Raw genomic sequence first — 16,994 nt, 5'->3', positions numbered from 1 at the left:
GTATTGTGTTTTAAACAAATACTTGTGTATAATGGGGACCCGCTATTTTCAACACCATCACCCATATTATTTCCTCAAACTGTGTAACAGAAACCTGTCTTTTGGGGACGTCGTCAGAGTCAAAACTAAATTCAAACTAAAATCAAAAACCTACAAGTCTAAATGTTCAAAATCACAACAAATGTTCCATCAACGACCATTTATAAATTGCATAATCCAAATCTGTAGATAGCCACTTTTACTCAAATATAACAGAACACAATAGCTGGTTAGACCCTCTTAACTGGTCAGATAATTCACAAATGCGAGCAAAAAAGGTCTAAGGAACTCTCAAATTACAATCTAAACACAAACAGAGCTGTACCTGAAGGAAAGAGCTGCATAGTTCACTGGCATCATCTGTCTGGATCTCTGGCAGTGTTACAGGGTTGCCTTGTTCCACTGCATCCATGTGAAGACCATCTGTTGGTGACTATAAGATGAAAATATATTTACAAAAGATTTTTAAACAGAATTGAGGACTAAAAACTAACTAAATAGTCTATAATCTAAGGTATAATGATTGATAAAGCTGAATATTAAAAAAAAAACAATGAATAAATAAATATGACTCAAATAGAAATATGAATGATTTCAATAATTAGATATTGAGAAAATTGGTAAAATTTTTAACCAAAGTATTGTGTTTTAAACAAATACTTGTGTATAATGGGGACCAGCAATTTTCGACACCATCCCCCATATTATTTCCTCAAACTGTGTAACAGAAACCTGTCTTTTGGGGACGTCGTCAGAGTCAAAACTAAATTCAAACTAAAATCAAAAACCTACAGGTCTAAATGTTCAAAATCACAACAAATGTTCCATCAACGACCATTTATAAATTGCATAATCCAAATCTGTAGATAGCCACTTTTACTCAAATATAACAGAACACATCAGCTGGTTAGACCCTCTTAACTGGTCAGATATTTCACAAATGCGAGCAAAAAAGGTCTAAGGAACTCTCAAATTACAATCTAAACACAAACAGAGCTGTACCTGAAGGAAAGAGCTGCATAGTCCACTGGCATCATCTGTCTGGATCTCTGGCAGTGTTACAGGGTTGCCTTGTTCCACTGCATCCATGTGAAGACCATCTGTTGGTGACTATAAGATGAAAATATATTTACAAAAGATTTTTAAACAGAATTGAGGACTAAGAACTAACTAAATAGTCTATAATCTAAGGTATAATGATTGATAAAGCTGAATATTTAAAAAAACAATGAATAAATAAATATGACTCAAATAGAAATATGAATGATTTTAATAATTAGATATTGAGAAAATTGGTAAAATTTTTAAACAAAGTATTGTGTTTTAAACAAATACTTGTGTATAATGGGGACCAGCAATTTTCAACACCATCACCCATATTATTTCCTCAAACTGTGTAACAGAAACCTGTCTTTTGGGGACGTCGTCAGAGTCAAAACTAAATTCAAACTAAAATCAAAAACCTACAAGTCTAAATGTTCAAAATCACAACAAATGTTCCATCAACGACCATTTATAAATTGCATAATCCAAATCTGTAGATAGCCACTTTTACTCAAATATAACAGAACACATCAGCTGGTTAGACCCTCTTAACTGGTCAGATATTTCACAAATGCGAGCAAAAAAGGTCTAAGGAACTCTCAAATTACAATCTAAACACAAACAGAGCTGTACCTGAAGGAAAGAGCTGCATAGTCCACTGGCATCATCTGTCTGGATCTCTGGCAGTGTTACAGGGTTGCCTTGTTCCACTGCATCCATGTGAAGACCATCTGTTGGTGACTATAAGATGAAAATATATTTACAAAAGATTTTTAAACAGAATTGAGGACTAAAAACTAACTAAATAGTCTATAATCTAAGGTATAATGATTGATAAAGCTGAATATTTAAAAAAACAAAACAATGAATAAATAAATATATGACTCAATAAATAGAAATATGAATGATTTTAATAATTAGATATTGAGAAAATTGGTAAATTTTTTAACCAAAGTATTGTGTTTTAAACAAATACTTGTGTATAATGGGGACCAGCAATTTTCAACACCATCCCCCATATTATTTCCTCAAACTGTGTAACAGAAACCTGTCTTTTGGGGACGTCGTCAGAGTCAAAACTAAATTCAAACTAAAATCAAAAACCTACAGGTCTAAATGTTCAAAATCACAACAAATGTTCCATCAACGACCATTTATAAATTGCATAATCCAAATCTGTAGATAGCCACTTTTACTCAAATATAACAGAACACATCAGCTGGTTAGACCCTCTTAACTGGTCAGATATTTCACAAATGCGAGCAAAAAAGGTCTAAGGAACTCTCAAATTACAATCTAAACACAAACAGAGCTGTACCTGAAGGAAAGAGCTGCATAGTCCACTGGCATCATCTGTCTGGATCTCTGGCAGTGTTACAGGGTTGCCTTGTTCCACTGCATCCATGTGAAGACCATCTGTTGGTGACTATAAGATGAAAATATATTTACAAAAGATTTTTAAACAGAATTGAGGACTAAAAACTAACTAAATAGTCTATAATCTAAGGTATAATGATTGATAAAGCTGAATATTTAAAAAAACAAAACAATGAATAAATAAATATATGACTCAATAAATAGAAATATGAATGATTTTAATAATTAGATATTGAGAAAATTGGTAAAAATTTTAACCAAAGTATTGTGTTTTAAACAAATACTTGTGTATAATGGGGACCCGCTATTTTCAACACCATCCCCCATATTATTTTGTCAAACTGTGTAACAGAAACCTGTCTTTTGGGGACTTTGTTAAAGTCAAACGCAAACAAAGAACTATATGATTTTTAAATAAAATGTAATTACTAATTATTTTCACTGTAGGAAATGGATAAACTTGACAGATAAATAACTTAAAACATTTGTTTGAAACAGTCCCGAATAAAGTCCTAACTCTTTTCACACACGCCCTTCACAGTATCCACTCAAATTGTGTGTAAGGCTTTTAATTACTTTGAATACATAAATTAAGTCATGTAAATGTACTAAGGAAATCTTGCCTTGTTTCCACTTTAAAGTTTCATTCTAGAAAAATGTTTAGTATGGTTCACGAAAGAGTGGCTTAGAACACGTTTTCAAGTTTAGAGTACAAGTAGAGAGGGTGCATGAGTAAAATTAACAGTGAAACCGTTCTAGAGCTAGGTTTAGTCTAATTACTATATCTAGTAACTGTTTCATATATGTTTTTTTAAGCTATAACCCCTATTTTTTTTTTTTTTACAAATAATATAAATTTACAAATGCTGTAGTTGGAGCCACCTCTAGTAAGTAATGCAGAATACCTTTGTTCTCCATGGGCAGTCATTGCCTCCATAGTCGTATGTAATTTCTTCTCCTTCTTGAATGTTGTGTAAGGCAAATAGACAAAGGTGTGGCACTCCATTCACATCAATTTTTTTCATTTTACTATTTGGGCATCTGTGCTCATCGTTAACAAACCGTCCAAGAGAGCCATCTTCTCTAGAGGCATCAATGCTGTTAAAAAAAAGAATACATTTTTTCACACCAAACATAGAAAATGGATATAATTTTAGCTAACATTTGTCATCTCCATTAATACTGATCCATAAATATTATGCAAACTCTAAACATACCACCATATTTTCTCCTTCCATCTAAAGGCAAACATGAAAGTTGCACAGGAATGATGGTAAACTCTTTTTCTTCTTTCACATTCTTTTTCATTTATCATGTCACCTCTGTATTCCACAATAAAATCTCCTTTGTTGAATGGATGTGTAGCAAATACACCACGCCCTGTAAAACCAAAACAAATAAAAATAAAAATCAGTTGATGAAAAGGCCTTTAATGAGATGATCATTATGTGACTGACACATCTTGTAAGTCAACAAGGCTTCCTAATCCTGAAGATCAACCCCCCTGCCTGTTTATTCTAGCTGTATTTCATGCTGCTCATTGCCTAGAACAGGTGTGCTCCCTCAATCAGGATGAGCATCAAAAAGTAAGGGGCTAAAAAACAGGCAGGGTGATGGATCTCCATGACCAGGATTGAGCAGCTCTGTTTAAAAAGTAACCATGGGCTCACACTGCATGTAATAAAGCGGAGGTGCAGTCGCCGGAGTCTTTTCGGAACTTAAAAAGTGCGAGAGGCACTCCCACAGCATCCAGTCCGGTCTGGCCTCTCCTGCAATTCAAATCCGTGCTGTTGGCTTAAAATTTTGGCCGAACGCCAGAGCGACCCAGAGCTCAAATAAAACTACCTAAACCGTAACTCATGCGAGCGAGTGTACAGTGCATCCAGTACATTTTTCAAAATAAAAACTATTTACTTGTACACACTATGTGTAAATTTATGCTGACACAAGGTCACAAAGGGTGTGGTACCGCGTCATTTTGGTAATTTAACAGCATGGACAATGAGAGGCTGATCACAGAGGTCCAGAACTACCCCATCCTTTATGATACTGTTCATGCTTTTTATAAGGATGACAAAAAGGATATAGCCTGGGCTGTAGCAGGACTGCAGCCATCTTTAGCCAATGCGAGTCATCTGCCATAGCTCCGATGACTGCAGCGGAGCAGTGGTCACTGGATGCAGTGTGAGCCAGGGTAACATAACACAAGTTCAAAGAACACATCCTCACCTTTAACTGCATTGATGAACTTCACCTCTAGTTTTCCTGTTTTGTCAGTCTTTGTGATAACATGATGCATTGCATCCTTCTGCGGGCTAATGCGTGGTGCCATTCTAAACTGCATGAGAGACAATAGTGATTAATTTGTCTTTTCATGCATCCTAGGTATTGCACAGCAAAAGATTGTTACACAAATCACATCACTTCACACATACCTAGTTCAACACAAACTTGTATAAATAACAATTTATATTTACCAAATCCACTTTTTAAAGAGTAAGAGGGATACAGGGAACTACAAGCTGACTTGCTGAACTTTATCCTCTGTTGTAACACGTTAAGTCTACAGCTCGATCTCTCTGATTAAAACGGAGTTCTGCTGACTTACGTTTCATGCGCGTTTTAAATCAATCCTCTGAACTACTGTCTGCGGCCGGGTTCCGTCACTCACGCGGAGCGGCTCATCACTGCAGGCCTTCAGCAGATCATCTTTTCAGCTGCTCATTTTTGGACAGTTTGTCCCCACAAATCATATCCGCAGCGTCGTCTGTGTATTTCATCCCTACTGAGCGTCAACGCGACACAGGTGTTCGCCTGCTCTGACGTAATTAATGCTCCAATGTCGGCTCGTCGCACGTGCAGGGGAAAAAGGCACCCACAGTAAACCCGTTTCCTCACAAATATTTAAGCAGAAACGAACAGAGAGGAAATGTGCAGCGTATGTCCCGTTTTCGAACGAGTCGCGCGGCCACCTATTAAGTTTAAGCTAATATCTGCAAAGTTTTTCTGACATGAAAAACACGGCAGAAACACTGAAAAACAGGGAAACCTGACCAGTTCGTCAAAAACAACTTCAAATAATGCGTACCAGCAAAGCACATGATTAAAAAATAGCAATTAAAGCGCTTTTTACCGTGTCTTGCTCCAACTTTTTGAGGAAGATTACTCCCGTGAAACCATCTTGCCTCCCATCACGATGCACCTGCGCGAGCTCTGTGGGTCACGTGACTGTTTTAAAGCGCGAGCAAAACATATACGTTGCTTGAATTACTCTACAATCGTTGAAACTTAATTAATTTACTCATATTTTTACAATAAATGAAATATCTCTGTATTTTAGGAGCTCTGAAAAATTGATATTTAATATTGTAGTTGTGGTGTTACCCTCCTTACCTTTGGGCTTCACACCCAATAGGCTTTGCAGCTGACTATTCTGTATGTCTATGGTGATTTTGCCCTCCTTATTCAGTTGGCAAATAAGTGAATAAAGCTTTACAGTCAGAAGACAAGACGTGTCTCTTCATCATTTGCCCATAGTGTTCAAAAGAAACATGTAACATTAACACTTTTTAAAAAAAAAAAACATAGATGTGATTTGGGAAACATTGTTTAACCTGTATGGTTTTGTTAAATAATGTTTCATCCAATATGAAAATCACCTTCATTTATTCTTTTTTTATTTATTCTTCTTTTTTACTTATGTGGGAAACGTCTTTGTGGTATTATTGTATTGCAGTGTCTTTCTCCTTTTCTTATGGGTCCATTATACTCTGCTTTCATCTTGATTTCTGAATCAAAAACTCTTACCTTTGTTCAATGAATTCTTAACTATCAGTCCTCTAAGGGCTACTTTTCCCTTGCAGAAGTTTTCAGGCGATACAGTGGCCTGCATCAAGGGGTGGAGGTGGGGGTGGACAGGCGGCTTGTGGAGGACTTTGAGGCCTGGAGGAGGAAGAATCAGCTGCAGCTGAATATCCAGAAGACCAAAAAATGATCCTGGACTTCAAAAAAAGCCTCAAACACCTCAAACCAGATATATTGAGGGAGACAGCATGGAGATGGTACAGTACCTGTGGGTCTTGTTGGATAACAAGCTAGACTGGACCACCTATACAAGAAGAGCCAGTCCAGGCTGCGGTGTGCTGGTGCAGCACCAGTAAGAAGAACATCTCCCGGATGAATAAATTAATATATAAGGCCAGCTCCATGGTAGGACTGAAACTGCCCCAGTGGAGGACGTGGCTGAGCAGAGGATTTCTTTCAAGTTCAGAGCCATTGTGACCAATCCCTCACAACTGCAGCACCAAACCTTCACTGGGAAGAAGAGTGTATTCAGCAGAGGTCTAATATTTACAGATCAGTGTGAACTAGATCAGTTTTAATGGTTTTACTGTAGTAGATTTTAATATCTGAATATGTTATGGATTTATTATATATTTTAAATCTATTAATATTTTTAACCAATAGATTTTAATGGTTTGGTATGGATTTATTTTTCTTTTTTCTTTTATTGCATGTGTTGAATGGAAGCAGCTGGTCGCTTTGTAATTTCGGGATTAATGAAGCTTCATCTCTTCTTTTTCTACAGCCTTCATGGCAAATACTGAATGGACATTAAACTCCTGCTATTGATTATCATGGAAGTACTGCTGGAATGAAGAGAAATAACAAAAGTGATCTGGCGCTGATAGATCCACGTGGAGGCAAAATGTACAGCAGGAAAAAGATACAGATGACGAGCTTGATTGAACTTGGGAATGGCACAGTAGAATCAGAGGGAAACAAGGTAAAGGCTCTGGGATGATTGTGGAGCACGACATTGTTTTCTTTAAGTCTTCACAAGAGTTTCACAAACTGTTGCTGGTGTTTTGGCCTCCATGCAGATCTCTAGAAGTTGTGATGTTTCGGGGTTGAGACTTTCAATCCCCTTTCAAAGATTTTCAATTCAATTCAACTTTATTTTTATAGCCCAATATTACAACAGTATTAAACTCAATAGGCTTCACACTGGTATTTGTATACTAAACATGAAATCATAAAGAGCATAAAGTCATAGAATTCAATAGGTAATGGCTAAACTAAACAGACTAGGACTTATATAGACATATCCCCACCTTCTCAGTAAGGAAAAAACCCTTAACCCTTGTGCTATCTTAGATGACAACACCCTTACACTGACGTGTTCTTCCTACCATGACAAAAGTAGATAAAGGTGGAAAGATTTCACGTAATCCATGGACACCAGTGAAGATCACAAATCATTGAAGAAAAAAGGTTTAGCGCACTGTCTAGTGGGTCTAGATGACCCATTCCCAATGTTAAAGTGCCTAGGATAACACAAGGGTTACGTTGGAGGTGTGAGGGGCTGTAAGCTAGCAGGAGAATGTATGAAAACAGTGAGCTTTTCAGTCACAGGGAGGGCGGGGTTATTTCATGCTAACAATCCCGCCCACAGTTCAGAGGTAAAAGTTTAAAGAAATTGTGCCGGTTCTGCAAAACTATCCCCTAGAAAATGACTTTTTAAATTTTGGCTAAAAACTGCATACTAATCATTAAAAAACACTGGAAATGCTTAAAAAAAAGATCAAAAGAAGATCGGAGTGGGTCTTTGGCTTGGCTGGATTTTGCTGATGGTTTGGCTGTATGACAGACTTCCGTCCTTTGCCTGGACAGACAGGCGATTTACCAGAACTCTTAGTGAAGAATTAGCTTATCTTACTCTACAACTACCTGTTTAAATAGTCCATATGGAGGTTTCATCCAGATGAAGTTGGGGTACGGCTGGGAGCCAGGGAAGTGAAGTTAACATATTACTCCTTTAGGAGTAATATGTTAGCTTCACTCTTCTGCTAGTTCCTGCTAACAATCTTGCTGCTGCATTTTGAACAAGCTAAAGACTTTTTAAGAAACTTTTAGGACACGCTGATAGCAAAGAGTTACAGTAATCCAGCCTAGACAAAACAAATGCATGGATGAGCTTTCCAGCATTACATTTGGATACTATATGTCTGATCTTATTGATATTGCACAGGGGAAAAGAATGCAGTTTTACTAGCCTGTGATATTTAAGCCTTAAACGATAAATCCTGGTCAAAGTTAGGTTTCTAACTTTGGAATTGTTGGCTATATTTATGCCATCCAGGGAGACTATCTGATCAGATAGAGCATATCTGAAGTTTTTAGGACCTTGTACTATGACCTAAGTTTTTTTCTAGGTTTAGGAGGAGGTAATTAATTGTCATCCAGGTCTTGATTTCACCGATGCAGGCATTTCGTTTCTCTATATGGCCATTCTGATCAGGTTTAATGGATTAACAAAACAGCTTATCAGCCACACAACAGTGAAAATTAATATTGTTCTTCCTGATTATGTTTTCCAAGGGCACCATGTAAAGCATAAACATGATCGGTCCAAGAATTGAGCCCAGTGGGACTCCATAGGTAACTCAAATGCAATGAGAGGACTGTCCATTTATGTTAACAAACGATTGTGGATAAACAGGATTCAGGCCACTTGAGGGTGTTCTTTGGATGCAACTCAGTGTAGCAGGATGAGCTAATTGAGTTTCAGCACAGGTGTAGTTACTCCCATCTTGGTGCTGCTAATGAGCATCTGGCCACCTATAAAATGTGACTGAGCGGGCTCGCCATCAACTTTGGCTGAGACTGCCTCTCTCCTTCGGGTTTCTGCTTCTCTGTCGGTGCAGTGCAGTGGTAATCACAATTTGTTGTTGCACAGCGGATCTCCATGTGACTAGAAAAAAAGGTGAATAGGAATGGACCGCATCGCTTCCCATAGCTTCCTTCAGATGATATCACAGCACTGATTTGGTCTTTGGTGCAGAACCAGCTACTGCTTATTATGGGTCTTGTGGCCTTTGTCGGGATTAACTGCAGATGCTTCACGTGTTTGTCCCATCAATCCAAGATGGCAGCAGCAAGTCCTATGCCTGTTTTATGTCTGTCTGTTTTTCTCCAGTTTTTCCCAGTTTTAATCGATTTTAGAGCATTTTTATTTTTGAAAACGTGGCAATTCTGTTTTATCATCTGATATATTTGTGGACTGTGGATCTATACTACTACCCTGTTTTGTGAGCTGCCCTGTGATTTTGAATTGCCTCACTTGCTCTGGGGCCTGTACCACCCAGCCTGAGCCTGCTATTTCACTGTGGGTCTGGTGCAAACCGGCTTGAGCCTGCTACCTAACTCTGGGGCCTGTGCCACCCGGCTCGAACTTGCTACATCACTCTGGGACCTGTGTTAACCGGCTTGAGCCTGCTGCATTCACTCTGGGACCTGAACTAATCTGGCTTGAGCCTGTTACATCATTCTGGGGTCTATACTAACTGGCTTGAGCCTGCTACCTCGCTCTGGGTCCTGTGCTAACCAGCTTGAGCCTGCTACATCCCTCTGGGGCCTGTGCTAACTGACTTGAGTCTGCTACGTCACTCTGGGACCTGTGTTGCCAGCTGGAGCCTTCTGTACTACTCTGAGGTCTGTGCTGCTTCTAATATCCAATCACTCAAAGTCAACATTAAGTTGTGGACAATGGCATAAGTTACAACTTTATTTTGTTTCCTGGTTGTGTGGGACCTGGGGTTGAGTTATCATCCCTGGGTGAGAACTACTAACAATGCATTTAGCCTGTGGGACATTGGTCATGGATACACTCAAGCTAATCCTGCTGTTCAACCTGCGCAACTACCAATTCACCTGGCACAGGACATGAATTTATCATCTGCTCTGCCCAGAGATTTACCTAAACTTCAAAGTGTTCTAGCTTTGCATTTTTTAAACAAGAGACTTTGTTTGGTATCATCCTCCCACAAGACAGACTCAAAATGTAAGGCAATGAGGCACCGTTTTTGATTGTTTTGCTTTTACTTCTGTCTGGCAATGTGCAACCTAACCCTGGTCCTGAGCTACAGTGTACACAGACACCATCCGACTTTAAAGCCATGTCAGGGCTCAAATTTGTCCATCTAAATGTGCGCAGCTTGTTATCTTGTTATCAATTTGGAAATCAGCTTTTGTTATCCCTTTATTTCAAAGGTGACCCAGCAATTTTAGCTTTACAGACCTATATCTAATCTATCACTATTGTGCAAAATTCTTGAATATCTTGTAAGTGAGGAATTAAAAGACTTTTTATTTTCCAATTCAATCTTGGCAAAAATATCAGTCAGGCTTTAGAAAAAAACATAGCACTGGAACAACTGCAATGAAGGTGATAAATGAATTATTGTTGCTCTTTACAAGAAACAATATTGTGCATCGCTTTTTATTGTTCTGTCAAAAGCATTTGATATTGTCGATCATGGTGTTTTAAAGAGAAGACTTCTTCGGTCAGGATTGTCAGAGCAAGCAGTTGATTGGGTCTCTTATTATCTGAGTAATAGAACCCTGTGCATTAAATATGAAGGTCTATGTTCTGAATGTGTTACTGTCCGCAGGGGAGTTACACAGGGTTCTATATCAGGTCCCCTCCTATTCATTATTTATATCAATAATTTGGGGCTAAATGTATCTGATGCTAATATACATTTTTATGCTGATGGCACAGTTATTTATTGCTGTGGAACAATTCTTGATCGGCCATTGAATCCTTGCAGAAAGCCTTTGGTGCTGTCTAGCAATCTTTACTTCAACTAAAATTAGTTCTCATTGCTGATAAAACCAAGCTTATGTTGTTTTCTAATTGTAAGAAGATGCCTGATACAATTCCCACTGTGTCCACTCTTGAAGGAAACAACATAGAGGTCGTTCATGAGTATAAATACCTTGGTGTATTGATTGATGACTCCCTCACTTTTAAACCTCATGTGGAGAATCTTGTCAAGAAACTGAGACTAAAATTGGGTTTTTATGTTCGAAACAAGCTGTGTTTTTCATTTAAAGTAAAGAAGCAACTTGTAGCTGTGACTTTCCTCTCTGTGAAGGATTATGGAGACCTGTTTTAAATGAATGCTTCAGTTCAATGTCTTCGAATGATTGACATGGTTTATCATTCTTCTCTGAGGTTCATTACTAACTGTAAAACAATGACACATCACTGTGAGTTGTATTCTCGAGTGGGATGGCCTGCCCTGGCCATACGTAGGAGGAGTCATTGGTACACTTTTTATTTATAAGGCACTGCTTGGACTAATGCCGACCTACATATGTTCCTTACTGTCACAGAGAAGGGCTAATTCTTATTATCTTGGTTCACATGATCATGTGTTGCTCTCTGTTCCATTTGCTCGCACCGGACTGGGCAAAAAGGCTTTTGTCCACTCTGCACCTTATGCATGGAACATGTTGCAGAAGGACTGGAACTTGATTGAGTTGATTTCCTTGAATGCTTTTAAATTTAAACTGGGAAGTCTCAAGGCTGACTCCATAACATGCACTTGTTTTTCATAATCGGTTTGTTATTTCCCGTTATTTTGCTCTTTGTAATTGTGTAACTGTATTTTAGTTGCTGCCGCTTGTCCAGGACTCTCTTAGGTTTTTAATCTCAACGGGACTTTCCTGGTTAAATAAAGGTTAAAAAAATAAATAAATCTGTACCACCGTCCTGCTGGGTCAGCCGCTGAGTAGCGGCGTCTCCTCTCCCACTGTGAAGCTGGTCACGTGGCTGCGCAGGTGCCCCTGGGATTCATGTCATTTCTACCTATCTCCGTGAGAATCTATCTTTAAAAAGCATACTGGCTATGTTGTTTTTAATTGGTTGATTATTGGTTTTACTGGGTTTGTATGCCAATAAGTGGCTAATGCTTTGTTTTTTGTTTCAGAGCTGCCTGAAACTGTAACTTGTATGCAAGTGGAGGTTTACTCTCTTTTTTTGTGTGGTTTTTGAGTAAACAGCTCTGTTTTTAGGGGAGTTCTAGGCCATTAGTGGTTTTATCCTAGTGTGCCTGAAGAGCTCACATTGCCACATCTCCTCCAAATGCAATGAGTACAGTTCTTACCAAAAAGTTCTAATTTGGTTTCATCTGACCACAGGACATTTTCCCAATCTTCTTCTGTATCATCCAAATGCTCTCTAGCAAACTTTAGATGGGCCTGCACATATACTGGCTTTAGCAGGGCGACACATCTAGCACTGCAGGATTTGTGTCCCTGGCGGCATAGTGTGATACTGATGGTAGCCTTTGTTACTTTGGTTTTAGCTCTCTGCAGGTTTTTCACTAGGTCCCCCTCCTGTGGTTCTGGCATTTCTACTCACCATTTTTGTGATCATTTTGACCCCAGGGTGTGAGATCTTGTGAGGAGCCCCAGATGGAGGTAAATTATCGGTGGTCTTGTGCACACACAAGACAACGAAGCACACGCAGGAACACCACCAAAGAAATACAATGGTGGAAAGAGCTAAATGGTCTGAATGCTGTGGCTCTCTGTGTTTTTTGTAAAATACCTATCATGTTCTAAGATTGTCATGGTAACCTGGTCTAACACATCGACGTGCAGTCCAGGTTTGTTTTGTAACATCATCATGTATAAGGTAAAAATGTTTTGTGAAAAAAAGTTGCATAGTGAGGAAATAAAAAGCTTTATGTTCTTAATTTGTCATTTATTTATTCATTTTTCATCCTCAAAGTATCGATAAGAGTATCGTTAGAATACCGGATCGATAAGCAGTATAAATAAGAGTAGTAGTACCATTAAAACCTTAACGATAGCCATCCCTATCCATGACATAATGTCAAATGTAGGAGGAACATTATTTTGTGGATAAAATAGAAGTTCTGATGAGGTAGGCTGCAAAAGTGCTTCTAGTAGAGCAGGGGTTTCAAACTCAATTGACCTTGGGGGCTTCAAGCCAGGTCAATGTCACGCCTCCAAGAGTCACATACCCCACTGTGATTGGTTGGTTCGTCAGCTCCACACACAACACTGAAAAAGTGTAATTCATACAAAACTGGCGGGCCGCACCAACATTAATCTTTCATATTAAGGCAGGGGCCGCAAAATATCATCTGGGGGGCCGCAAATAGCCCGCGGGCTGTGAGTTTGAGACCACTGCAATAGAGGACAAATGTCTTTGATCTCTTGCTGATTTTTTAGATTGACCCACCCAATAAGAAATTGACAGTCTGCCGTCTTAATGGTAGGTTAATTTGGACAGTAAAATATCACAAAGAAAATCAAGAAAAGAACTAATTTTTCAATAATTAAACTACAAGATTCACACTAAATGAACCGTATAAGTGGGGACGAGGAAGTGGGCGGTGCTAGACTATATTAGGAAAACTGTGTGTGTGTGAACCGCTGACTGCAATACCATAGGAAAGACACTAGAGGCATCAGTGAGCAAAACTCACACACTCACACATATGAAAAAATGTGACTTCTGTGCCTAAGCTAAAAATTGCACAGGAACCTTAAAAAATGCTTTTTAAGCTATTTTGAATAGTTATCTTAATGGGGACCAGGATTTTGGTCCCCACTACGCAATTGGTCCCCATTCCGTGACTGTGTAAACAGATCGATGTCCCCATGATGTGACGAATACCAACACACACACCCACACACACACACACACACACACCCACCCCACCCCCCCCACACACACCCACACACACACACACACACACACACACACACACAAACACACCCATGTCTCTCTCTCTCATTATGTACTATATATCTCTGCTATCATGGGCATAGCTAGTACAATAACTACCTCACTGTGGAAAGTAGAACTTTTTAGCTACATTCTTTTTACTGAACATTTTTGGTACTTTGTAAATTGTACATTTTTGTGTGAAATTCCTTTTCTTATGCATGTCTGCTTTGAACAGCGATCAGCTCTCATTTCACTGTATGTGCGTGCGATAGGAATCGTACATCTGTATTGTGACACTAAAGGCATTCTATTCTATTCATTTTTACTGAAATGGAAAACATTGAGATCCTAGTTAAATTCACCAAACTCCAGCAAGGAAAATAATGAACAATTAGCATCATATCAGTCTATTTATTTCCTGACAAATGTTGTTTTCTATTCCTGTTTGAGTGTTTGATTGTTTTCAAACATGGAGAGTTTTTTTTCCCTTCAAATGTACTGGTTTATTCAAAATTCCCCAGTGGCCTCATGTTTGAGCAGGGGGCTCAATAAGATGCTGCTGGGGGCGGAGCTTGAACATACACAAGCTTAGGCTGGAGGAAAAGTTGGAATTTCTGTCGTTTTCAAAGATTTCTTAAACATTTTGTCCCACAATAATCACTTTTTCTAGTTCACTGCAGCTGAAATATTTTCCTGCATGTGTTTCCTGTTGTGAATTCTCATCTAGTTTTCAGATTAGTTTGATGAAAACATTTAGCCAATTCTACACAGAAAAAGGCTTTTCTCTGAAGTGAATCCTCCAGAACTCAGAGATGTTCCTTCAAGACAAACTTTGACCTCAGTCTTTACAGAAAGGACCTTTGTCACATGGATCAGTTCTCCTGTGGACAGACACACTCTCAGCATTTCTACAACTTTTCCAGACCCTCCACAGGAAACTCTCTTTTCTTTGTGGGTCTTTTTCTAAAATCAGACACACTCTGACTTTCTGACATATAAAAGCTGGGCCTTTTCCCAGAGTAAATTCCCTTTTTCCAGAAACTGCTGCTCCCGTCTTAGTCCAACATTTCCTGTCAGGTTTATTTTTTAGGAGGAAAAAGGGATTCTGAGCAGAAAGCAGACAAACGGACCTGGAAAGATCCAGACTCTGCAGGGAGAGGAATCCAACCATCCAATCCAATCCAAGCCAAAGCTGGACTGCAGTTCAGGAGCGCCTCCTACAGGACAAAGCGGAGAAATTACGTCTAAAAAGCTTCTTTCTGAACAGATGCTCCATTAAGACGGGCTTGTTAGTGTTTGGGATTGAGTAGTTGGTTTGGATGATCATCTGGAGTCGTGTCACTGAGGTCAGGTCTTAGTGAAATCCTCTGCTGTCATTGCTTTTCCTCTCCCAGAGCCTGGAGCTCTGCAAAGTTTCCTGAACATTGAAGAGTCAAAGCAGCAGCAGAGAAGACTGGGAGCTTCTATCAAGCACTCTTTCTGTCCATGTGTGCTGTCCTTCATGTGTCCTAATGCAATCATCTCCATTTTTACTGACCGATCCAGCTGGGGAGTCCTCCACACATTCATCAAATTATTGCTGAATGCAGAGTTTGATCTTTGACCTTTTTCAAATCTTTGATGGATTTGTCCTTTGATGATCTTTACCATGACGTGTGCTTGTAGGACGGCTTCTTTGTCAACGTTTGACCCGTTTAGTTTTAGATTATTCCACTATTTGAACCATTTTGCTAGTTTGGATTTGGAAGAAATGGAAATCTTCCCATCGACAACTCTGGCTTTGTGAAGGAGAATAAACGGTGGGAGCGAGTTCCTTTTTTCTCAAATGCTTCTCATCATTCTGCCGGAGTTTCAATACTTTAACAAAATTACAGGGGATATCTTGAGGGGGGAAAAATGTTCTGAAGAGGGTAGATGGATAGCACTGACAGTAAAGCTGGACAGTTCGATTTTTATAATCTGTAAAATGTAAGGTCATAATGTAACAGCACAAGCAAAGCAATTATCTACAGATGTTTACAGCATTATACAGGTTTTTATATAAAGATGCATTTTTGAATTTTGGAGGAGACTTCATTGATTCTCCAAATATTGGTGTGGACAGAAAGAGCTCAAAACTCACAATTTAAATCAACAGCTTTCCTAATTAAACTTTCCCTGATTGATAAATGGTGCATTTTTAATCCGAATACCATCTAGTTTACCTGGAGTAACTCTAGTGAAAGAATCGATTTATGGCTGACATCCTGTTATTGTTTGCAGTATATAACTAATATTTCACACTGTTATGCTCCTTTTTCAAATCCCAAAATGTTATCCCTCCCTCCTTGAACACCTGACGCCCTCTTCTGGATCAAGGACGAATCGAACCTGATCCATTACTTTGAGTCTCTGGAATAGACTCTCTTGTGAACTCTGAGTTTGCGCATCTTGGTATCCTGTTTTCACACCCTGACATGAACACGTACACAGAAACAAACCCGGAAACATGCAACAACTACAGAGATATAACGGGGTGGGATTGTATAAGTTTGCTTCCTTCCACTCCCTTTCAAGCAATATTTATTAATATGTCTAATTATCCTAAGTTTGATTAGTTACTTTATGAATGTATAACTGATGATTATATTGCTGTTGTGTATTATTTCTACTTAATTGCTTGAAATAAACTATTTCAAAATCAAAAAATCAAATCAAAGATGAAGGTTTTTTTCTTTGATTTCTGATTCATAATCTTTGTTTTAGTCTTAGTGAAGCAGATGAACTGACTCCTGTCAGAACAGAAACATCCTTCAGTTCCTCAGGAGTTTAGGATTTCCTTCCATGTAGAATCTTTAGAGGAAAAGAGGATTTAATCAAATATTTTAGTTGAGTTTAGTCCAGTCGCCACAAAGCTGAAACTCAATGTGATTTGCTCTAGGACCCAGCAGATTGTTGACTGCTGCAGCTGCAGTCACGTGATTTCTGGTAAATGCAGAGAGGA

General features: G+C 38.8%; 1 protein-coding gene across 4 annotated transcripts in view; it reads right to left on the bottom strand.

The window, feature by feature from the left end:
- The window catches only part of LOC105358446 (uncharacterized), a 38,336-nt gene extending 30,292 nt beyond the window's left edge, over positions 1-8,044 (bottom strand). For 2 of the 4 annotated variants that reach the window (XM_023961745.2, XM_078933945.1), the window contains exons 1-7: positions 4,690-8,044; positions 3,678-3,840; positions 3,366-3,558; positions 2,402-2,509; positions 1,717-1,824; positions 1,042-1,149; positions 365-472 (exon numbers count right to left, since the gene is read on the bottom strand). In XM_023961745.2, coding sequence (XP_023817513.1) covers positions 365-472; positions 1,042-1,149; positions 1,717-1,824; positions 2,402-2,509; positions 3,366-3,558; positions 3,678-3,840; positions 4,690-4,804 — 903 coding nt within the window. In that variant the 5' untranslated portion in view covers positions 4,805-8,044. The remainder of the gene's footprint in view (positions 1-364; positions 473-1,041; positions 1,150-1,716; positions 1,825-2,401; positions 2,510-3,365; positions 3,559-3,677; positions 3,841-4,689) is intronic. The other 2 variants (XM_023961758.2, XM_023961755.2) reach the window with 2 other exon arrangements.
- Positions 8,045-16,994: the final 8,950 nt, after the last annotated feature.

The sequence above is a fragment of the Oryzias latipes genome, chromosome 2 (genome assembly GCF_053564925.1).
Source record: "Oryzias latipes strain Hd-rR chromosome 2, Olatipes_Hd-rR_3.1".
Classification (NCBI taxonomy): Eukaryota; Metazoa; Chordata; class Actinopteri; order Beloniformes; family Adrianichthyidae; genus Oryzias; species Oryzias latipes.
The sequence above is the reverse complement of the archived record's forward strand: the minus strand, read 5'-3'. Positions and strand labels throughout refer to the sequence as shown.